At 46.2% G+C, this 25,082-nt stretch overlaps 1 protein-coding gene across 1 annotated transcript; it reads right to left on the reverse strand.

The window, feature by feature from the left end:
* Window positions 1-204: 204 nt before the first annotated feature.
* Window positions 205-25,082, reverse strand: NMUR2 (neuromedin U receptor 2). Its single transcript, XM_084832436.1, has 4 exons — window positions 24,360-25,082; window positions 13,944-14,028; window positions 4,259-4,384; window positions 205-464 (listed from the first exon to the last, which is right to left on the reverse strand). The coding sequence occupies exons 1-4, from the start codon at window positions 25,080-25,082 to the stop codon at window positions 205-207; spliced, it is 1,194 nt and encodes a 397-aa protein (XP_084688562.1).

The raw sequence follows: 25,082 nt of genomic DNA on the forward strand, positions 1-25,082 counted from the left end.
GGACAATGTTAAAAAATGACCCAGTCACATGGGCAGGGGCTTCATCATGGAAGCCTTTCTCATGATGTAAGCATTACTTCTACTCATCTAGTGCTGATTACATGGGAAGAGACCCTAACAACTGGTTGGGCCATTTTCAAATTTCCCCGGCTGCGTGGCGGAGAAGCAGCTCCTGTGCTGCTGGAAGGACATCTAAAGGGTTAGTCACAAGCCACTAGACAAGTGAGAACTACAGATGGATGACCTATGCATACATGGGGGTCTTCTCTCTTCCACAGACCCCACTGTTTTGCGCTCTCCCAACATGAAAATGTTGCGCTGGCACGGAGGGTGGCTGGTAGCATGTCTGTGGTGCCAGTGATTGCACTGAGGAAAGATGACACTCAGGAAAACCATCCTGAAACGCCTGGACAGCAAGTTGTAGATGATGGGATTCACAGCAGAGCTCAAATAGAAGAAAACACCTATGAGAGAAAAACAACCACAACAGAAAGAAACAGGGAGAGAAGAACAGAAGAGAAAATTGGTGAGCGATAGACCCTCTGTTAAATCTCATCTCTGTTTAACTAATTGGCAGAAACAAGGTTAGGTATATAAGACAATGCCTTTGTCTGGTTTAGTTTCTGCCTAATTAAAGGTATTATGTTAGCTATATTAGCTGCTCTTGTTCTCTGGGACAAAAAGAAAAGTACAGCAGCCCTGCCAAAGAGATAACAATGCTGCAATTTACATGAAAAATAGGAGAATGGAATATGCTATGCTACTGTTATGAACGAAACTTGCAAGAAAATTATCTTCTGAAACTCAGGGCAGAATGACCACATGATAGTCGGCAGCACACCCATGACTCTGAGCACAGATCTGCCCAACTGCACACAAAGCAAGGGGTTATGACTTAATGCCCCCCCCCCCACATAGGTGCATGTGTAAGAGGTGCTGAACCCTCTTCTCCATCTGGCACTTGACCATCCACAGTCCCATTCCCTCAGCTACTTTCTTCCACCCCCTCCACTGACCAGGCTCATTTTCAGGCTGTGGAGCCCAGCTGGGTAAAAATGATATGGGCTGTGGAGAGGGGTGGGGGAAGCAATGGCCAGAGGAAGGTTTCAGCGGTTGAATTTCGAAGCAGGCTGGGAAGTGGGAACCAAAATTCCTAGGCAGCAATATGATGAGCACTCTCATGCAAACAGGGGCCATAGCTCAATGGTACAGCACATGGTTTGCACGCAGAAGGTCCCACCCAGGTTCAATCCCTGACATCTCCAGGTAGGGCTAGGAAACAATCCTGCCTGAATTCCTGGAGAGCCGCTGCCAGTCAGTTTCAACAATGCTGAGCTAGATGATTCAATGCTCATACTTAGTATAAAATAGCTTCCTATGTTCCTAACATTACAAACCAGGAGAAAATTATTATTATTGTTATTGTTTACATTTATATCCCACCTTTCTTCCTTCATGGAATTCAAGGTGGCTACATGTGGTTCCCAGGCAGTCTCCCTCCAAGCTCTGACCAGACCCAAACCTGCTTAGCTTCAGATAGGTAGCTGCCGCATGTGCCTTCAGACTATGCCCTGGGCCCAGAAATTCTCAGAAAACAAGTAAGATGTTTTTTCTAACCCTCATTAAAAATCCTAGTAATTATTGAGCTATTCTAAATCAAGCCAAGGTAGAGGGGCCTGTCAGGCTTTAAAGGTCAAAACCCTTTGACTGGCTTTTTTTTTTTTTTAAATCAGGGATAGTGTTATGGTATGGGATGGGTCCTCTCTGTGCTGCCCACATCCTGCCCATAACTCAACTACATTTCACTCCACTCCACTCCACTCCACTCCACTCCACTCCACTCCACTCCACTCCACTCCACTGACTTATCTGGGGTGTTCTGCCAGTATTTCACTCACAGAAATCGTATATCTGGCATTTCCCAGGCATAGTGAGGCACTTCCCCCAAATCCCCTAGCCTACAGCTGGTGAATCTTCAATAAAGGATTGAATCTGGAGCATTTAAATTTTATATCTAGTAGTAATGTAATTAGTATTTATAAACCTCAGGCATGGGGCAAGAACTTAAAAATCTTTTTTCTCCTCTTCCTTGTACTTTCTAATGAGATTCCCTGCTTGGCTGAGAAATCCTCAAGGACAGCATTTTGTTTATTACCCTGTATATATATTAGAGATGGTCTAGTAGCAACTTTAATGGGTTTTGTGTATTGTTTCATGAGTAAAATGCTGACTTTGGTAGACAATGACATTTAGAGGTCATGTTTTGCTTAATTATACAGATCCAGGCAACTATTATGGCACCTCTGCAAATTCTCAAAGTTTCTCAAACTTTAGCATAAGTTTAGATTATGCATGATTCATTCTCATCCAAGGTTCTCAGGAGAGGGAGGGAGCATGAGCAAGCGAGCAAGAGAATATTTGCATTACTTACTAGAAAAATGCTTTCCGCACCAGCTGCTTTGCCCACATCCATTGGGGGAGGAACAGCAGACAGCCAGGCTCTGTGGCTGGGATCCATTGCAGACGTCGGCATATATGAATGGGAAGTGCTTCCAGTGTGTACTGGAAAGGTGACAACTCCTTCTGGTGACACTGCTGTGTCTTACAGAGGGCCTCCACATCTTGAGGGGGATTTTAGTAGGGATGGGGGAGAATTTCTCCCTGAAACTTCGGGGGGCCGAGTGCCAATGCATTCGGTCCTCCGAAGGTTTGGGGAGAAATTCTCCGCCCCCCCGCCCCCCCCAGGATGGGACTTACCTTTCACGAATGTCGCTCCCGGTGGCGGGTCCCGGCGGTGGTTCGGCAGGTCTTCGTCAGGGGCAGGGGCGGCAGCCGGTCTTTCGACTGGCTGCCACCGCCGCCATTACAAGAAAAGTAAAAAAAACCCAACGCCCCTGTGGTAGGCTACGTAACGATTAACGTAGCCTATCATGGCTAGATTTGCAAAGTCAGCCGTGATAGGCTACGTGACGATTAACGTAGCCTATCATGGCTAGATTTGCAAAGTCAGCCGTGATAGGCTACGTGACGATTAACGTAGCCTATCATGGCTAGATTTGCAAAGTCAGCCGTGATAGGCTACGTGACGATTAACGTAGCCTATCACGGCTGACTTTGCAGATCTAGCCGTGATAGGCTACGTAAATCGTTACGTAGCCCACTTAGAGGGAGGCACAGGGGATAGTCACTCAAAGAAGGGAACTGAAAAGCCATCATGCTCAAGCAGAACACTGTGTTCAGTGGGTTGAATCCATGCTCCTGTCCTTGTGTTATTCACTCAGGTCATGTGACCAGACCAAACCAAGGGAAGGACGACTATTTAAGGCCTTGTAGGCTGCCTCTCCACTGTCCTATGACATCAGAACAGCATCTCACCAACACATTTCCTCAGTGGGCAATGGGTGACTAGTTTGTCACCTGTTAGCACCAGTACTGTTTTAGGCTGTAATAGATGCAATGCTGTGGATGGTACTGCTACTACTACTAGTAGTGGTAGTAGTTTGTGGAAGGATTGCACATTTTATAGTAATTCTTGAAGAGCACATTTTTTTCCTGCAAATGTACATGTTGCATGTTTTCATTTTTATGCTCACTGATATCTCTATAGCACTAGTAAATCACATCCTCTTGCAAGGCTTTCTTATTCATATATAGATCACCTGCTAATTACTGTCAAGTGTAATGAACTCAGAGCTGGAGTGCTGAATAATTAGGGGCCCCATGACATGTAAAGGGTGGAAGAGGAAAATAATGTGACCCAGTTGTTCCAGATTAAAAAACAAGTTATTTATAATAAGTGGGAAAAGGAAGAATCAGTCTGTTACATATTTTCCATCCAGAAGTTGATGTTAAATGGTGAGTTTTTGTTTGTTCGTTTGTTTTTTTAAAAGAAGAAGTTTGGCCATCAATTTCTTCAAGAATAATTCGATCACATTCTGACTAGGAAGGGGAAAATGGTTGGCTAAAACGGTCACATTTTTCTTCCTAAAAGATTTACTTCTGATGAGGGCTGGCCCCATGAGTAGGCGGAGTTAGGCAGCCACCTCAGGCAGCTGGTTTGGGAAATCATGAGAGGGCAGCAAAGTATCACTTACTGAATTTATTATTGTTCTATTTTTATTCCCGTGGAAAGGCATTTGTGGGAATTTCCGCCCCAGGTACCAACATAACTTGGCAGGGGTCCCATTTGATGCTCAGCAGCAGGCAGCAACATTTCTTGTGCTGGTCCTGGATCAGACTCTAATACGGAAAAGGGTACCTGACACCACATGGATTAAGTTGAATGTACTGGTGAGGGATTCTGTCCAGTTTACAATGAAGCTATAGAAAAGCCGGTCTGTGTGGAATGGAGCCCAGCATATCCCAGAAATGATTACTAGGATGACTGTCAGAGAGAGAAAGAGAGAGAGAGAGGACAGAAAAACATATAATTGATACTTTGTTTACTGAACCACATGACTCAATAAAGGTAATGAACACTCCAGATAGTTTCCCACCTTGCCAACTGGAAATATGCCACTGTATTGTATAATATTTGTTTTCCTCCTTTCTGTTCTGCCTACACCTGCTCAAAATTAATTTCCATTAAAAAGTTTAATTCCATACTGATATTCATATGCTCCTAGTCAGAACAAGGGGCAATATCCAACTAGGGATGGGCGAACTCACCCCCATCCATGCCGCACGCTGCTCGCTGGACCCCTGCTGGCCGCTTGACCCCGCTCATCGTGTGTGGTGAGCTGCCAGGCGGTTCGCAGGCATGCAGCTTGTGAGGTCCTGCTCTTCTGCCAAGCTGCCATTTTGCACAGAATGGCAGCTCACCCTTTTCCGTAAAGGCCAATTTTGCATAAATGGTGGCTGTAAAGAGGCCCATTTACGCAACATTACAGGCGCAAATGTTCTAAATGGACCCTTTATGCCTGTAATGTTGCATAAATGGCCCTCTTTATGGCCACCATTTATGTAACATCGGCCTTTATGGCAAAGGCCGAGAAGCCATTTTGCGCAGAATGATGGCTTGGCAGAGCAGTGGCACCCACTGCACTTGCCCAACTCAGTGTGTTCTGAGTCGGGCAAGCACAGCGGTCTGCAGACTCCAGTCTGGGGGGCTGAGCTAGTGATAATCCACCAAGCTTGATCCCCCAACGGGACTCCTCCACCATCCTTATATCCAACTGCGCCCTTCTGCTAGTGCAAATGCTGTTGCACTAGTGGAAGCTAGATTCTGAACTATTTGCGAGAAAAGAATCCAATGAAAGTTATGTTTGCCCAAATGTAGTTGACATACCAGGTGCACAGCTGGATGCGCAAAGGCAATGAGCAAGTGCTTGCACAACGGAAAGATCTGGTGGAGCTCTGCTAGCATTATTTGTGTTTGTGAAATGACACCGTTGAATATTGCCCAAACAGACTGATTTTTTTGTTTTTGGTGTGCTGTTGTTCAAGTGCAGAAAAAATACATCAGCTGCTGGTTTCTAAAGCTAGAGTGGCATCAGCAAAAACATGTGGCATCAACATGCAGATGCACACCATGCAGGCACTGGCTTGGGTGGTGCTTGGAGGACATACAAGCCCAGTCTGCCATTGCCCAGCTCTCTTGAATTGCTCAGTACCCACCCACCCTTGGATCATAGGGTAGGAGTAGTTGGTCACAAAGGGACAGAGAAGGAACGTTTGCTTATGTAATAGATTAGCTCCAGTTTGCAGATGGGGGGGAGGTCCCACCTACTTTACACTGTGCACTTGGTAGGGCATTGCAGTTGGTACCACCCAGTAGCCAAAGCTCTCTGGGCAGTTCATGAAACAAGTATTAACATTGATAGGGAGGGCCTTCGGTGCGCGTCCTGAGCCAGTGTGGTGTAGTGGCTAGAGTGTTGGACTGGGAGTTGGGAGATCTGGGTTCTAGTCCCCACTCAGCCATGGAAGCTCACTGGGTGACTTTGGGCCAGTCACAGACTCTCAGCCCAACCTATCTCACAGGGTTGTTTTTGTGAGGATAAAATGGAGGATAAGAAGGATTATGCATGCGGCCTTGGGTTCCTTAAGGAGGAAAAAAGGCAGGATATAAATGTAATAAATAAATACAATCCCTGAGACTTGCCACTCAGGGCTCTGGGACCTGGCAGGTGAAGTACAGAACCCCATTGGGCCAGCCTGTCTCCCCCACCCAGAGTTGTGTGGCCCAGGGAAATGGCTCAGAAAGCCCCCCTCGACACCTGAAGAGGTATGGCCAATGGGAAGGGAGCAGGAAAGTTACTACCTCTAACCCAAGCATGGGGAAACACAGGCCAATGGGCTGGTTACGTTATGCAGGGGGTTCCCCATTCAGCCTGCCAGCTTTTCTCCCAGCCCCCTCCCAATCCCTCAGTGGGGGAAATCTCTCATCTCTGATCAGCAGCTGATTGGAGCTAAGAGCTTTACTCCTGAAATACTTTTGCCCTCAGGCTGAAAAAGGACCCGCACCTCTGCTCTAACTCATGGCTGGGGATGGCTTGCTCGACTTACAAATAGGTATGGTCACACTGCAACTCCTGAACTAGGTAGTATTCTGCATGGTTACTGACATTACTAAGTCACAGTTGCAGGTCTTGCTATATTAAAAATGAATAAAATTTGTGGCCTTAGTTCAACCCAATGACTTCTTTCTTGCCTCTTTATTCTGAGTTTGGTTGCATGTAAGGGCACATAGAGAGGCTTTCTTGGTAGCTGCCCCACATAGGGATGTGCGAACTCACCCCCATCCAGGTTCTCCGGATGCCTGCCTAGCCCCTGCTCCTGTTCACTGGTTCCGTACCACACTCAAGCTCCTCCCACACTCGGCGAACAGCCCACAGTGAGCTCTGCAGTCACCATTTTTTTTCAAAAAATAAAATGGCGATTGCAAAAATGTGCATGTCTCTGCATGCACGAAAATGCGTATTTTGTGAATGTGCATATTCTCATGTGTGAAATGTGCATTTTTATGAAGGTGCCTATTTGTGTGTGTGTAAAAATGTGTGTGTGTTTTTTAAAAAGCGCATTTTCATGAATATGCAAATATGTGCATTTGCAATATGCACATTTTTGCATATGCGAACATGCGCATTCACACAATGCACATTTTGTGTGTGCACAAATATGCACATGGTGATTGTCATTTCATTTCTCAAAAAATGATGACCATGAAGCTCAAAGAAGCCACTGGGGTGAGTCTAAGCCATTCGCCAAGCACAAGCAAGGGGCAAGCAGGGGCAGGGGCTCGGCGAGCGGGCCTCGGGGGTGCAGGCAGGGGCAGTTCCTCCAGATTCCTGGACTGAATCGGGCACCCACTCCATCCCTAGCTCCACATTTCTTGAACTCTTTTCCCTTGGAGGTTCACCAGAAATTTAGTTTGAGAATGCGGAAAATAATATTATTCCATTGTCTTTGAATAAATATCTGGTGGGTAGATTTGCACAAATAGCCTCCTATGTTAACTTACGTTACTATATTTTGAACAACTTTGTGAGCTGCCCTGAATGATCAATATAGAAAGAAATAGGCTGAAATAAAATTAAAATTAACAGTGCATTTCTACACGTGTTTATTCTGGGGTAAGTGCCATTGTGTTCAAACAGGTTTTGTTCTCTGGTAAGTGTTCACAGGATTGCAGCCAAACTTGCCTATTGTCAAAGTGCCAGCGTCAGCAGATAGAAGTATGTATCATGCCTTTATCTTCGGGGCTGATGCAATGAATTCTCCAGAATACCCTTTCTGTCAGGAGTTATTTATTTATTTAATTTCTATACCGCCCAATAGCCGAGGCTGTGGGGGCAGTTCACAAAAATTAAAACCAAAAGGCACAGGGTAAAACAATATAAAATATAAAGGCATTAAAACCACAATATAACAATACAACCAGAATAAAACCAGAATAAAACCTAGCAGCAGTGCAGAGATTTAAAATACAGTTTTAAAACAGCAAAGCTAAAAGGCTAGAAAGCTAAAATGCCTGGGAAAATAGAAAGGGTTTTATGTGGCACTGGAAGGAATACAATCGGGTGCCAGGCAAACCTCACTAGGGAGTGAGAGCACTAATGGCTTCCCAGAACAGAATGGCAGCTGCTCAGAGAAGGACAATATCTGTCAAGGTGGAAACTGAGCCCATAGAGCCCCAGAGCAGTTCTGATTCTGAGAAGGAACAGCAATCCATGGGAGAAGAGCTCGCTCATCTCTCACAAGCACAGCAGCTGGCAGAGATTCCTCCTGCCAGCATTCCTGGGATAGATAGTGACCCTGGCAGCGAGAGAGCAGTGGAGGGGGGCTTGCTGGAGGCTCGGTGCAGACGCAGGGAGCGGCGACAGATGGAGGGCGCTGAAAGGAGGCGTATCGCTCATTTGGCGTGCAAACGACGGTCGTGTCCTGAGGACCCAAGGGAAAGAGGGAGGATCTCTCCATAGCCCATAACTTCAGGGTCTTCCCGTGATTCTCCTTCAAACGGGGACCAACTGCCTTACCTGGAGCTTAGGCTACTGCTATCTTTCCCCAGTGCTGTTCCTTGCTTAGTCACTGGTGATTAGCATCTGAAAGAGTAATAAAGGAATAAAGTCTTGGAAAGAATCCTCGTCGTCTGTGTCCTGAGTTGGCTATTGGTGGGGACTGCAAAAGGCAGCTAGGGTGCTCCTGACAGCTTGGTCCCTGTTCCTCTTTTTTCTTTCTCTGCTCCTACTGCCTCTGGAGGCTGCCATGGACCCGGCGGTGCAAGCTCTGGCGCAAGAGAACCAGGCTGTTCAGGATCAAGTGGCTCAACTGATGACTGCTGTACAGAGTCTGAAAGCTGCAGTTCAACCCCCACCACTTCCGATTCCCCCCCACTGCAAGTGCCCGGTGGCTCTGCCACTGCCAGAGAAGTTGGTGAGAAAGGACTTTTTCAGATTTTCCAGGCCCAATCGGAGCTGTACATGCGCCTATGACCTGAGGATTTCCTGATGGAACAGGTTTGTGTGGGCTTCATCATTAACCTACTTTCAGGCATGGCAGCTAAATGGGCTTTGGGACTTCTTGCTAATGACCCCCTGCTTGGGGACTATCAAGGTTTCATGACAGCAATGGCCAGCTTTTTTGGTGACCCCCTGCTCATGCAGATTGCTTTTCGCCTCAGGCAGGGCAAGGACTCAGTTTCCACCTACGTGACAACTTTTCGCTTGCTGATGCAGGATTTACAGTGGAATGATGCTGCGCTGGTGGCTCAGTTTTTGGACAGTTTGAATGATGAGATCTTGGATGAGTTGGCACGCACACCTAGCCCGCCTACTTTGGAGGACCTCATCCAGACCTGCCTCCAGATAGATAGTCAGCTGGAGGGCCGCCGGCAGACCCAGCGGGGTGCTGGGGGCTGAGATTTCCCTTCTCCCATTCCCCAAGTTTTCTGCCCCCTCCCCCACCACCCGCCCCTGCGGTGGGGGTGGAGGAGACCATGATGCATCTGGGAGATACCCGAGGCCTGCTGCCGCCAGAGGAACTAAAGCAGAGGCGTGCGGAGCACCGATGCTTTCGGTGTGGAAAGCTGCGACATTTTGCCCAAACCTGCCGCGCTAGACCCGCAGCCCCACTGCCTCCCCCTCCTCTCCTTCCTCCTCCTCCTCATCCCCAGGCCTGACTAGGCTGCCCCCCAAGCCTGTTGGGGGTCTCCAGTGTGGGGGTTGGTTCCCCACCAGGTGGATGCCTTCTGCAACCCCCCCACCCTCCCATCTGCTATTGCATGTTCACCTCCGCTTCTCCCAGTGGGGTGGGGTGGAGGCCCAGGCTTTAGTGGACTCAGGGGCTACAACCAGTTTCATGGATGAAACCTTCGCCCTCTTCCACAAGATTCCTACCCTGCCTCTTCCTGCCCCCTTGGCAGTGGAGCCCATTGATGGGCGTCCTCTTTCTTTGGGCGCGGTGACCCGGATTACAGCTCCGCTCACTTTGCGCACCCAGTCCCACGTTGAGCAGATTCAGTTTCACTTGACCAAGGTTCCCCAATACCCAATCGTGCTGGGTGTTTCCTGGCTCTCTAAGCATAATCCTCAGATTTTGGGGGGGCTTCAGCAAGTGGAGTTTGCATCTCCCTACTGCCGGGAGCATTGCCTCCCGACCGAGGCGCCAGTCCCAGTCCAGGCCTTAACCCTTTCCTCCCCCTCCTCGTCTGCTTCTGACAGTCCTTCAGCTACCGTCATCTTCCCAGAGAAGTATGCGGCTTTTTGGGATGTTTTTGACAAGAAGGAGGCCGACCAGCTCCCCCCCACTGCCCTTTTGACTGTGCCATTAACCTCATTCCTGGGGCGACCATTCCTGCTGGCCGGCTGTATTCAATGTCGGAGCCAGAGCTTTGAGCTCTGTGGGAGTTTATGGACACAAACCTCAGACGTGGCTTCATTCACTCCTCCTCCTCCCCCGCCTGCGCCCCTACCATGTTTGTGCACAAGAAATCGGGCAAACTCTGTCCAGTGCACGATTTCAGAGCTTTGAATTCAGTCTCGATCCCTGACAAGTACCCCCTCCCCCTCATACCAAAGATGCTGGAGCGCCTGAGGCGAGCCAAGATTTTCACAAAGTTGGACCTGCGTGGCGCCTACAATCTGATACGCATCCGGGAGGGGGATGAGTGGAAGACCTGTTTTGGCACATGGTATGGAGCATATGAATACCTAGTGATGCCATTTGGGTTCGCCTGTCCCCGCCCATGTTTTCACGTTTTATGAATGCCATCTTCCGGGACTATTTGGACACTTTCCTCATTGTGTATCTTGATGATTTACTTATATTTTCTGAGGACTCCCATGCCCATCAGCACCATGTCTCCGCCATCCTCCAGAGCCTCCGCGAGCACCACCTTTATGCCAAGCTGGAGAAATGTGCATTTGACCTAACCTCTTTGGACTATCTTGGCTACATTATTAAGAGAGCTTCGGCTATTGGGCGGTATAGAAATGAAATAAATAAATAAAAATAAATAAATAAATAAATACATTATCTCAGCTGACGGTATCAGGATGGATCCTGCAAAGGTCCAGGCTGTCCTCTCCTGGCAGGCTCCATCCACCAAGAAGGACTTGCAACGTTTTCTGGGTTTTGCTAATTTTTACAGAAAGTTCCTGCCCAGCTTTGCTCAGCTGACATCTCCTCTCATGGACCTCCTTAAGGGCAGGAAATCTCCTTTTCATTGGATGGCATATGCCCAACAGGCTTTCGAGGAACTTAAGAAGCTTTTCAGTTCTGAGCCGATCCTGTTACATCGTGACCCGAGGAAGCCTTTTGTAGTGCAAACTGATGCCTCTGACTTTGCGGTGGGGGTGGTGCTTTTTCAGCCAGATCGGGTGGGCGGCGGGTTGCAACCCTGTGCCTACCACTCCAGGAAGCTGAACATATCTGAGAGGAATTATACCATCTGGGAGAAGGAACTGTTGGCCATCAAGTCTGCTTTGGAGACCTGGCGTCATCTTCTGGAGGGGGCACCCAGTCGAAGTTAGAACCGACCATCACAACCTGGAACATCTTCAGACAGCTTGTGCCTTAAACCAGTGGCAAATTAGGTAGTCAGTTCCCCCCCCCCCCCGGTTCCACCTTAAGATTTGCCATGTGAAGGCCTCCGACAACCTATAAGCAGATGCTCTTTCTCGTAAGCTGGACCTCCAGCCAGGGGGTGAGGGAAATCCCCCTCCCCCTCTGATTCTTCCCCCCAGAGCCTGGCGGCAGCTGCGGTGCCTCACTCTTGGGAGGAACTTATTCACTCTGAACAGGCTCAGGATACTTTTGTTCGCACAAAAGTGGAGGAATTGTGGCTAGCCTCTGGCCTTCCCCACTCTACCCCCTTCTCTTTGCGAAGTGGCCTGCTTTACCATTCTGGCCAGGTCTATGTGCCTTCTAGACCCCTCCATGAGAAGGTCCTCCATCAGTGCCACGACTCCCCCACCACTGGGCATTTTGGCTTCGCCAAGACCCTGCACAGAGTGATGTGGGATTTTTGGTGGCCTCGTGTGCATCGGGACGTCAAGACCTATGTCGCCTCCTGCCCAACCTGCCAGCGGGTGAAGGCCCCCTCAGGCAAGCCCACAGGCTTGCTTCACCCCCTGCCTACCCCCTCAGGACCTTGGAAACTGCTCTCCCTTGACTTCCTCACTGACTTGCCTCGCTCACACAGTAAGACCACTATTCTGGTGGTGGTGAATTTGTTTTCTAAGATGGCCCATTTCATCCCCTGCTCTGGGTTGCCCACAGCAAGGGAGATGGTGGAGCTTTTTTTGGCACATGTTTTCCAGCTCCACAGATGGCCCAAGGGTCTCATTTCAGATAGGGGGGCCCAATTCACTGCCCATTTCTGGAGAGAGCTACTTGGGTTTTTCCATGTGACGCTCTGTCTTTCCTCCACCCACCATCCACAGACGGACGTTCAGACTGAGTGCACCAATGCAACTCTGGAGCAATATTTGCGCTGTTATGTCAATTACCAGCAAGATGACTGGTTTTCCTTGCTGCCTCTCACAGAATTTGCTTATAACAATGCCTGCCATGCTTCCACCCACCAAATTCCATTTTCTGCCAATTTTGGTTACCATCCCAAGGCTTTCCCGTCCACCCTAGCTCCCTCTTTGGTGCCGGTGGCCCATGACTTTTTAGAGGAGTTGCGAGTGGTGCACCACCTCTTACGGGACTCCCTCGAGCAAGCCAAGACAGCCTACAAGGCCTCTGCGGACCGGCGGCACCAGCCAGGTCCGTCTCTGCAACTGGGGGACTGGGTTTGGTTGTCCACCCAATACCTGCCCTCTCACTGGCCTGCAAGGAAGCTCACGCCTTGCCGCATGGGGCCTTTCCAGATTACGGCCCAGATTAACCCTGTTGCTTTTCACCTGGCTCTCCCCTCCTCCATGAAGATCCATCCTGTTCATCAGTCCTTGCTGTCCCCCCTGGTTTCTGGCAACCCTCATCGCTTGGCCAGCTACCCCCTGCTGACAGTGCTGGTGGAGGGGGAGGAGGAGTTTGAAGTTGCGGAGATTCTGGACTCCCGCCTTTCTCATGGCCGCTTGCAATATCTGGTGGACTGGAAGGGGTACAGGCCAGATGAGTGATCCTGGGAACCCGCGGAAAATGTGCATGCTCCATTGCTGCTGAGGTGCTTCCACCAGCTGTACCCCCACAAACCCAGGGCCCCAGGGGAGGAGCACAAGGGGGGGCCTCATGGGAGCGGGGATGATGTCAGGGTGGAAACTGACTCAATAGAGCCCCAGAGCAGTTCTGATTCTGAGAAGGAACAGCAATCCATGGGAGAGGAGCTCGCTCATCTCTCACAAGCACAGCAGCTGGCAGAGATTCCTCCTGCTGGCATTCCTGGGATAGATAGTGACCCTGGCAGCGAGAGAGCGCTGAGGGAGGCTTGCTGGATGCTCAGAACAGACACAGGGAGCAATGACAGATGGAGGGCATGGAAAGGAGGCGTAGTGCTCGTTTGGCGTGCAAACAACGGTTGCATCCCAAGGACCCAAGGGAAAGAGGGAGGATCTCTCCATAGCCCATAAGTTCAGGGTCTTCCTGTGATTCTCTTTCAAATGGGGACCAACTGCCTTACCTGGAGCTTAGACTACTCTGTTATCTTTCCCCAGTGCTGTTCCTTGCTTTGGCGCTAGCGATTAGTATTCTGAAAGAGTCATAAAGTATAAAGGAATAAAATCTCGGAAAGAATTCCTCGTCGTCTGTGTCCTGAGTTGGCTATTGGTGGGGACTGCAAAAGGCAGCTAGGGCACTCCTGACAATATCTATTCTTCCTTCCCTCCTCTCCTGAGACTCAAAACATGGATGAAAAATTGGATCAGGGTGAAGAGCTGGATTCAAAATGCAGATGAAGGGTTGGATGCATTTAGATGACCTCTAGCTGCATCCTCAAATACATTCTTCTACACTGAGCTGCCTCACATTAATTCATAAGTATGACACACCCATTTGGTACTTACATAGCATCTTAGTGATGGACTTTCTGGATTGTCTTTTAACATTAATCCCCATTTCATCTGCTTCCAAGGAACGGTCTCCTCTCAGCTAGTAACAGGGGAAAAAAAGTTAGGAAAAACTGCTACAAGAATGGATCTGGCAACATTTCTGAATATCAGTCACAGAAAGATTCATTCCATTATATCTGCTAACACTGTGACCAATTGTGAAGAAATGCCACGTATATAACTGTTATTGTTCTGTAATGATTGGATGCTTTGTGTGGCCTCTGAGAGGCTATAATGTATCTATGTAGGTCTGAGTCCTAGTGTTGTCAGTATATCAAAGGCCTGCATCAGTAGTAGCTGGTTGGTGACATATTCTGAAGGGGGACAGAGAGAGAGACAATCGTTTTGAATATTTATAGATGGGTTCTGGATCAGGTAGATTCAATTCTGGTTGGCTAAGGGTTTTAGGTAGGTAGAAAAGAGCAGTTGGAAAATGACAGTTGACAGGAGCCTGCAGTTTGAGTTGGTTGGTAGTCAGTCAGAGTGAGAAGATATGCTAATTGGTGTGTGCTGGAGACAGAAGGACTAGGAGAAAGCTGACAAGAAAGTGAATAGCTAAGGCCTGAATATTAAGCTATTGCTCCTCTGTGAAAATCACACATGACACAAATATCTGGAGAGAAGGAACACAATGTGTTGATTTAAGTCAATGAGGGGGTTTCTCATCCAGTCCATCGAGGCTTGGGGCAGTATCCCACTGTGTCATTCCGCTAGCACAGATGATGTTGTGCTAGTGGAAACTAGGCTCCAAACAAGAGGAGAACCCAACTAAAGTTATGTTTGTGTAAGCACAGTTGCATAACTGTTTGTGCAAGCCGATGAGGAAGTGGATGCACAACAGAAATATATGGTGGAGTTCCTCTAGCACTCTTTGAGTTTGCAGAATGACAGTGTTGGATACTGCCCTTGGGCTCCCTCTGCAGGCCCAGCCCACTCCCCTCCCCAAGTCCTGCATCCTCCCCAAGCCCCACCCTCTGGCCTGGAAGCTAACATGGGCTGGGGGAGGAAGTGGGGAAAGGAATCACCTTGCTATCTTTGGTCTGTGATAGGAGATAACAAAGACATTCCCCTGTGCACCATTCCCCCTCCTGTCACAGACTGGAGATAACAACAGGGATTCCTTTTACTTAGTGTGCTGTTCCTCTTCCCAGTTAGAAGGAGACAAAGAACTGGAGCCATGCATGAGTAGGGATGTACGAATCCCTTACCTTGTTCTGGTCTGGGGTGTCCGTGGTGGTGGGGGAGATGATCCGTCCCTCCCCCCGGAATTGTCCCTGGCTGGCTCTGCTCTGCGGCAAGTCTGAAGAGCTGCCATCCGGGGCCACCCGCAGCTGGACCTCTGTCTGCTGCCGGGCTGTGGCCGCAAATGGCAGCTGCTGTAGCTGTCGCCATTTGCGTCCCTGCGTTAGCCGTGATAGGCTACGTATATATTTACATAGCCTATCATGGCAAAGAGCAGGGATGCAAATGTTGGCCACTATGCCATTTGTGTCCCTGCTGTTTTCGTGATAGGCTATGTAAATATATATGTAACCTATCACGGCTAACATCCCGTCCCTGAACTAGCTGTGATAGGCTACATATATATTTACTTAGCCTATCACGAAAAGAGCAGGGGTGCAAATGGCGTAGCAGCTGCTATTTGCATCCCTGCTCTTTTCCGTGAAATACTTACATAGCCTATCACGGCTAAAGTAGGGAGGGAAATGGCGGCCGCAGATGAGGGGCAGTGGATGGACCAGACGGCTGACACAAGGTAAGATCTGTCCTGGGGAAGTTTCACGGGGTGGCGGGGGGGGGGGAACTGCTCCATTCCACCATGGACTCTGGGGTGTGTGTGTGTGGATTCTAAAGAATGCGGCCTCACCGGAGTCCATGGAGGAATTCTCTAACATCCCTATGAATGAGAAGCAGGAGCAACGCTAGCTGTGCACTCAGTGTCAGACGAGTGTGCTTTGCTCATCCTTCACATTCCCCTTCTGATGAACGAAACCGGCTCCCTGGCTGAAGTACCAGCTGGAAGAGTTCCAACTGGCATTCCAGCTGGGGACCCAATGATGTCAGGGAGTGTGGCCCTGCCCCTCACATCACTGACAGACCCCCACCCCTGATGTCATCTAGCTAGGAATGTTGGAGAAATTCAAGATGGACTAAAATGAGCTCGGATTTCTAAAAATCCGACATGCAGAATCCGCTGCGGACCGACCCCCTCAGGCCGCATGGAGTCTGTGGACTTTCGGATAATTTTTTTTTTACTTACCAGAAATGTACACATATAAATTTGTAGGAAAATATGTAAGTTTCTGCTGAGGAAATGTTGAATGGAATGGGGGAAAATATGCTAAATGTTACCTATTGAGGTAAATTATGTAAATACTTACGTAAATACTTCTGTATTTACGTATTTTTTCTGCATGATGAAAAAAATTGCATCCATCTTTGAGTGGACGACGGAACAAAAGGCACCTGACAATCTGCAGAACACAGATGGAGCAGATCAAAAACAGTCTGTACATCCCTACATCTAGCCCATGGGAGTGTCTGGTCCAAAGAGCCAAAGATCCCGACCCCTGGTGTACATGGAGCTTTTTCTTGGCCAGGCTGCTGCTGACCTTGTGTGAAAGAAGATTTGTTAATATAAATGAAGCAATCCTTTTAACTGAATAAAGTTCTGTCAAAAAGTACAAGACTGAGAGAGCAAGAGCTATAAGTCTTAAGAGAGACGGGGAGAAGCCAAAGAAGCCATTTCTTCCTGGTATGTTTAAATTGGCAAATTGGGATTTTCACAACTCCAGCAGTTCATCAGATTTGGAAGGGTTGGTAGTTTGTTATTATGCCAATTGTCATCACTGAGGTTTGCTAAAAATGCTGGCAACAAAATAGTGATGATGAAGAGTGTGTGGGAAGAGAAGGATCTCAGATGATTAAAAGTATTTGAAATCACAAGGAGATGGTGCAAGATGTAGTCACAAGCCAAGAGACAAAAAAGAAAGCAAATAAAAAACCATGAAACAACCCTTAATTTCATCCTTCCAATAAAACTTACAACTTGATCCTGACCATATTTACTTGGAAGTAGCTCCCATTAATTGTAGGTTGGATACAGACTTAATTAGTTGAATTTAGTAACAGTTTAAATCAATGGGACCAACTTTGCATGAGTAACTTGTACCATTGCTTTGAATGTGCATAGAGCTCAACTAACTTAATCTGGATCCAACCCTGTGATTGTAATGGTTGTTGTTGTTCAGTCGTTCAGTCATGTCCAACTCTTCGTGACCCCATGGACCACAGCACGCCAGGCCTTCCTGTCCTCCACTCTCTCCCCGAGTGTGCTCAAGTTCATATTCATTGCATCGGTGATGCTATCTAGCCATCTCTTCCTCTGCTGTCCCCTTCTCCTTTTGCCTTCAATCTTTCCCAGCATCAGGGTCTTTTCCAGGGAGTTTTCTCTTCGCATTTGGTGGCCAAAATATTTGAGCTTCAGCTTCAGGATCTGTCCTTCCAATGAGCAGTCAGGGTTGATTTCCTTTAGGATGGACTGATTTGACCTCCTTGCAGTCCAGGGGACTTGTAAGAGTCTTCTCTAGCACCACAGTTCGAAGGCATCAATTCTTCGGCGCTCAGCCTTCCTTATAGTCCAGCTCTCACAGCCATACGTTGCTACTGGGAAAACCATAGCTTTGATTATGCGGACCTTTGTCGGCAAGGTGATGTCTCTGCTTCTTACTATGCTGTCTAGGTTTGCCATAGCAATTGTAATGGACTTCCTTGTAAAATGGCCTAGGACTGCAATTTTAGGACAGTAACCAGTGGGGCGCTTACACATCTGCCAATTCTCCTGGACCCTGCCAATTTCGTTCTGTAAGTGGCATCCACTGCTTGTGGAATGAAGATTTAGCACCTCCAGGGGCAACTGGAAATGAGCAAAAACACTCGTTGCTGGAATGGGGCAAATCAGCAGAGCTTGCATAAGGGAGCTCTGCCAACCTGTCCCAATCCAGAAGCAAGTGTTTCAGCTATTTCCAGGACTTCCTCTGGGAAGTGTCAGATCTCTGTCGTGCAAGTGGTGGGTCCCGGCTGCACAACGGAACTGGCAGAACCCACCACTTGCACAACACCATCAGTGGGGGTGCAAGAGAATAAGCGGGGGTGTAAGTGCCCCATTGGATACTTCCCTTTATCACATCTAACTTTTTCTGAATCATGCCCACCATATGATTTCTATCTATTATGAAACCAAAAGTCAAAATTATCCTGAAATCCTTGAGCAAAAATAAGATGTATAAAAGAGACTTACTAATGGTGATTAATTACTCAGCAGAGGGCAGAGCATCTTTGTAAAGATTCATATTTTACTTTCAGTTGCTAAAAATGCAAACATACTTCCTGTTCCTTTTTACAAGGCGGCAGCTGTATTTTATATGTAGGATAACAAAAAATAAAGCTTCACTTTGAAAGAATGGCCAATAAGAAATTGAGAGAATACCTTTTCTCTGGCAGCACAATAGACGGTTCCTGCTATCTCTGTGGGCAATGTCTTCATATTTTTTCCTGCTTTATGCCATACAATTGATCATATCATATACACTTTTTGGGAGCTTTTTAATTTTGGCCAATATAAAACCATTGGTATCATTTATCAGTTTATCACATTCTTCCACTGGGGAATATATTCAACAGAAAGGTGTTTTAATTCATTTTTAAAATTTTTTTATGTACTTTTATGTTTTTTCCATAAACATGCAAACCAACTAATGGCTGCCAAACTTCCTGAATGCTTCAGTGGCTATTTTTCAGTCCCAACAGATATTTATTCTAGCAAGTGCCATGGAATAAGTATTGTTGTGGCATGATAATAAACTAAAAAAATACTTTCTAAGGGTGCAATCCTATGCATATTTAGACAGAAAAAAAGTCCTACAACTCCCAGCATTCCCCAGCCAGCATGGCTGGCTAGGGAATACTGAGAGTTGTAGGACATTTTTCTGTCTAAACATGCATAGGGTTGCACACTAAGACAATGTCTCTTCACCCTTATGTAACCCAGAGATGATAAAGACATATTCCTATGTAGCAATTAACCCTGGTAGTTGCTACAATACTGATATGGCTGATTTTTACAAAAATACTCTGCACTCCTTTAAAAAAATATTAAAAAAATATTCTGCATTGCTTGTGAACATCATACATCCATTTGTCACTGAAATTCTACCTAATTTAGCCATTGTAGTATACTGCAGAATTTTGCCGCTGATTTTTAGTGGCTAATTGGCAATTCTTTTGCTGATGCAAATTCTGGCAGGGTGGGGGTAGGAGGCTTTGGGGCTGTGAAAGAGAAAATTGAAATAGAGGACTGTCCTCTGTAAAATAGGTCACATGGCCACCCTAATCCTTCTGAGCAGCCTAATCAAACACATCTTGCACACGATTTTAGTTACAAGACAATTAGTCTGATGGTATGACCAAGTGACATGAGTATACAGATCCAAAATTGAATAATTTATTCAGATATGTTGCTGATCAGCTAAAGTTCTAAACACCTAACTCATGCTCTTTTGCTTCCCTATGGATTTATTGAGTTGTTTCTTCTATTGAGCTGTCACCTTGTTTTCTACAATACTGGAATAGGTTATTTAACTATTTTAGGGTGCAATGCTATAAATGTTTAGACAGAAAATTCCTACAGTTCCCAGCATTCCACAGGTAGCATGGCTAGCTAGGAAATGCTGGGGGCTGGAGGACTTTTTTTTTGTCTAAGCCTGCCTTTACACTAAAGAAAACCCCCACAGTCCTCCCGTTCTGGAGCCTTTCCACTTTTATCGCCGGCTCCCAGACAGCAACCATATGATTGCTGAGAGGGGAAGCTTTTAATTTTCAAGGTTCCATAGAACTGAATGAAACAGCACCATCTAGTGGCTGTTTTAATCATGTTACATTCTGAGTTTAAAAAATGGTTCATTAGTTCCGGATCTATTTGAGACAAAATAACCAGGAAATACTTCTGGATGTGCTTTGGAGGTTAATGGCATCATGAAATAGACCCGCAAACTTCCATGACTGAGCAATCTCAATAGCAGGATAAAAGCTCCATGTGAAGGAGCCCAAAACATACATTGGATTGCACCATAACTATATTTACTTTCTAAATAGCGGGCAGCCTTCTCCAAACAGGTGCTCACCAGATGTTTTGGACATCAATCCCCATCAGCCCCAGCCAGCATGACCAATGGTCAGAAATAGTGGGAGTTGTAGTCTGAAACATCTGGACAGCATCACATTGGGGAAGGCTGGTAAAGAGTGAGTGGCACATCTTGAAACTCTTTCTGTCTTTCTGCTTCCTCTCTGTTCACCAGATCATTAGATGTAGAACACCAAATAACTAGGGATGGTGGAGAATTTCTCCACGAATCTTCGGGAGGCCGAATGCCAACACATTCGGCCCCCCGAAATTGGTGGGGAAATTCTCCGCTGCCCCCCCCCCGGGATGGGACTTACCGTGGCTGAATGTCCCTCTCAGCAGCGGGTCCCGGCGGCGTTTTGGCGGCGTTTCGTCAGGGGCGGGGGTGGCGGCTGGTCTCCCGACCGGCTGCCACTGCTGCCATTGCAAAAAAAAAGAAGTAAATTAAACACACACACACATACACCCGTGATAGGCTACGATTTACGTAGCCTATCACGGCTAGATTTCCAAAGTCAGCCATGATAGGCTATGTAAATCGTCACGTAGCCTATCACGGGTGACTTTGAAAAAAAAAAAAAAGCACGTACGCAAATGGCGGCTCCCATGGGGGCCGCCATTTGCGTTCCTTATTTTGGCATGTCTAGTCTACGTAAAGATTTACGTAGACTACGGCGAAAATAAGGGAACGTTATTTGCGTTGCCCTTATTTTCACCGTAGTGTACGTAAATCTTTACGTAGACTAGACGTGCCAAAATAAGGAACGCAAATGGCGGTCCCCATGGGAGCCGCCATTTGCGTACATGCTTTTTTTTTTTTCAAAGTCACCCGTGATAGGCTACGTGACGATTTACATAGCCTATCATGGCTGACTTTGGAAATCTAGCCGTGATAGGCTACGTAAATCGTTACGTAGCCTATCACGGGTGTGTGTGTGTGTTTTTAACTTTTTTTTTGTGGCCGGGTAGACGGGGCGCTCCTACCTGGCCTGAATTTCAGCCAGGCGAGGTGGGGCGCCTCCCCCCCCTCGCCTGAACTTCGGGGGGAGAACTGAAGCGCCTCCTCCCCACTGCGAAGCAAGCTTTGAGAACAGGTAAGGGACTTTTGTCCATCCCTACAAATAACTCTAAGAAAAATGAACAACACTGAACTTGCTGTTGTGAATGTCCACTTGGAATGGCAGCATTGCTTCCAGTGAGATAATGACTGGTCAGTGACACATTTTTGAAGTCAAACCAGAGACCATTGATTTATGGTCCCCATCTCAGGGCCAAACCAGATTCAACGTTAAATTGTGTCATCAATTGAGATGGACAGATCTGTCAATTTTGGTCTCAGTGAGATTACATTTTTTTTCAGCTAAAGTTTGTGCTGTCCAATTTCTGCATGAACTTGCAGTTCTGTTCTATCTATCTATCTATCATCTATCTATCTATCTATCTATCTATCTATCTATCTATCTGTACAGATTTTTTTCTCCAGGTTCCCAAAGGAAGGGGGTAAAAACTCTAGTCAGTGGACTAGAGAAAAGAAAGGTTGTCTGAGTTTGCTTCACTTTATCATCCTGGCTAATGTTGTTAAATGGCTGCCTAAACTCCAAATATTCTTCACTTTCTCTGGACAATACTGCAATGTTCAGGAACTTGTGCAATTACATTATAACATGGCATCACAGACACTACAGAACAGGATGTGACCTACATGGAATTTCAGTTGATTTTTCACTTTTGACTTCATTTGACTTACAAATACCTAGGAAGGGGCACAATTGTACTCATTTATCCATTGCCTCAGCTGGAAAAGAATGGTGCTTCTGAAATGAATTTCAACATGCAAGGTCAGCATGCATCCTCATGGCAGCATGGCATTATTCTTTCATGCTGGTGATCTGGTACTAGAAGGATGGGAAGCCAGTCCAACGGGAAGCCACTCAAGAAGTCATGATGGATATGGGACGAGTATGGACCTTGTCATCACAGCAGCAAAAATTGTACTAGAACAGTGCTGAAGTGAAAAGGGTACCTGCATTTTGGTACTCTTACGGTATCATTTCAGCTGCTTTGATGGCAAGGCCCATACCTTGAGTCCGTGGTTAGAGATAGTTAGGGGATCAGTCCAGTAAACAGATACCAGCACTTAAAGAATGTAGAGTACGTGAGTGCACTGAATGCAGCCTCTCATTCCTGACAGTCTTCTTAGTAAAGTGGATACATCTCCTGGATACGTGAACTAGGACAATGCTTGTATTAACGATAATATTCAAAAGGTACATTAAACCCTAATTGTCTGGCTTGCTGAAGTTCCCTTTATGCCCTTTGGGAGGAACAGATGCTTCGGAGCATTTAAGGGCCTGCAGACTGTAGGCTTTTCCTGGCACACAGTGTGTGAACCTCGGAATATTTAAATGCAAGAGCAGTTACTAGCCTTCAGCAGTTATTTTCAGCCTGGCTTTAAATCTTTCAGGCATCTTTTTGTACAGTGAAGAAATCTCTCTTTTCCCTGAAGAGCTACCATTCTCGATCATTCCTGGAACATTGTTTGTGAATAGATGAATGAGAGAAACCCACAATAGTGAGGTAACAACTATTTTTGCTATAACTTTACTAACCCAAGGTTTTTCTTCTTGACTTCTTCATAAAAGTTTTTTTAAAAAAGAAACTCACTGTAAAGAAGAACAGCATCGCTAAAAACCATGGGTTGTATATTTTGGAGATACCATGTGCATTTGACATCAGTTTCATGCCCACTGTGATTATCTTTGCCTACAATCAAGGCATTATATTCTCTTTCAGAACTGAAGTAGCAGGATTTCCCACTTTACAGTGCATGATGAGAGGCAGAACAGGTCAAGATGATATCTCGTATGGAATTAATTTGATGGTGGATGTGCAAGAAAAACAATGAAGAAATTCCATTAATAAAATGAATTAAAATCACCTGCTCACACACCTTCATTTTATGGAACCAGCATGGCAACAGTGTTCTGAATTACATCAAAGGTAATGTTTAGATGAAAGGAAATGTTTATGTCCATGATTCCACTGCCATTGTCTTCTATTGATTATGTCAGATGAATATATAAGGATAGAAATATATATGCAACAGAGAAAAAAATGTACAGAAAAAGCTGACATTTTTAAAACACTGAATCTTTTGAAATCAGCAGCAAAGCTTCTTATTGACGTAAATGGGATTGATTTAACTTTCCACCCAACTCAAGAGGTGATCTCATTTTAAATGAATGAGTATCTGAAAACTGTTTGATGGAGTTGTTAAATAGCATGACAGCGTTATGGTGAACTTCGATTAAACAGTTTCTCTAGGATCTCTTTCAAACCATACTTCCTACCTATGCGAGGGAAGAGAGAATCATTTTGTGGCCATAACCATCAATGGAGGTGGAGTGGAGGATTCATTACATATATTTAGTTAGACTATCCTTGTTTGCCTACTGAGCTTAAATATTCCCTTTTCTATCATGCAGCCATTTATTATATTAGTTTTTAGATGCTCTTTTTGTTACCTGCTCAAAAAGTGTGAATGTGACATCCTTTTGCAGAGTTCTGTGCAAGGTTGGAGTGCTTGTATGAACCGGTTCTCCTCTGATTTAAATTAAAGGCATATGCATGACTTCCATCATCATATGCGTAGGCAATGTTCAGTCTGTTTCACATGCGTTTCTCTAACATGCATGGTTACCAGGGAGTAAGTCTTTCTGAGGTCAGTGGAACTTACTTCTGAGTAAAACTGTTTAGGATTAGGCTGTGAGAAAGAGGAGAGACACACTGAATCTCCTCAATAACTCATTTTTTTTTAAAAAATAAAAATATTCTAGTTAAATGTTAATCAAAATCAGAAACCCTATTTATATATCTACAGAAATAGGAGTTTGTAATAATCTGCGATTAAGATGCAACTGAAAGAGGAAATGATGTAATATTATAAAGGTTGGGCAATTGATTTCTAGAATAATTTGGCAATGGATTTTTATGGGAAATGGGTTTGAAGAATTACTCTCCCGTGGTAGAATGTGAACTTTCCCCCCCATTGGACATTGCCAAAAAAGACAACGGTGTAAGCCAGGAGCGGTTAAATAAAATAGTTAATATATGGGATGAGATGATGTAGGATGGGATGGATCATGAAAGAAAGTTACACGAAAAGAGGACATAGTTTAGTCAGGACTCACTTTCAGCCCCATCAGGCAGTACAGCACACTGATGACACTCATGGGAAGAACATAGAAGAGGAAAGAAGTTAACTGGATGATACCGTTGTAGATCCACATGGGCTTGACCACAGCACATGTAGCAGAGCCAGGGACTTCGGTGCGATTCGGAAAATACTGCAGCACAATGCCATGGATGCTGGTGTTGGGAAGAGAGAACAGGACAGACAGGAGCCAGAGGGCAATGATGATCCTCAGAGCACGCCGCCGTGTGCTTTTCAGCTTGGCTTGGAAGGGGTAAAGGATGGCCACATATCTTTCTATGCTGACCATGGTGACATTCAGGATAGAAGCAAAGCACACGGTCTCAAAGAGTCCTGTCTTAAAATAGCACCCGACCAGTCCAAACAAGAAGGGGTAGTTGCTCCACATTTCATAGACTTCCAAGGGCATCCCAAAGAGCAAGACCAGCAAGTCTGAAATAGCCAGGCTGAAGAGGTAGTAGTTAGTAGGGGTTTTCATGTTCCTGTGCTTGAGAATCACCAGACACACCAAAAGGTTACCAGATACTCCAACTACAAAAATCAAAGCATAAATCCATGTCATAGGCAGGAACAGGTGGCTCCGCTTTGGTCCATATAAAAAGGCAAGGTAGTCTTCAGTGCTGTTTAAGTATCTCATTAGTGGTTCTAGTTTTTCTTCCATTCGGTGAATGCAGTGAGAGACATTAGTGCTCCAATCCAT

Source organism: Heloderma suspectum, chromosome 2 (genome assembly GCF_057233095.1).
Source record: "Heloderma suspectum isolate Gila_16-S chromosome 2, 16-S_ref, whole genome shotgun sequence".
In the NCBI taxonomy this organism is placed as follows: domain Eukaryota; kingdom Metazoa; phylum Chordata; class Lepidosauria; order Squamata; family Helodermatidae; genus Heloderma; species Heloderma suspectum.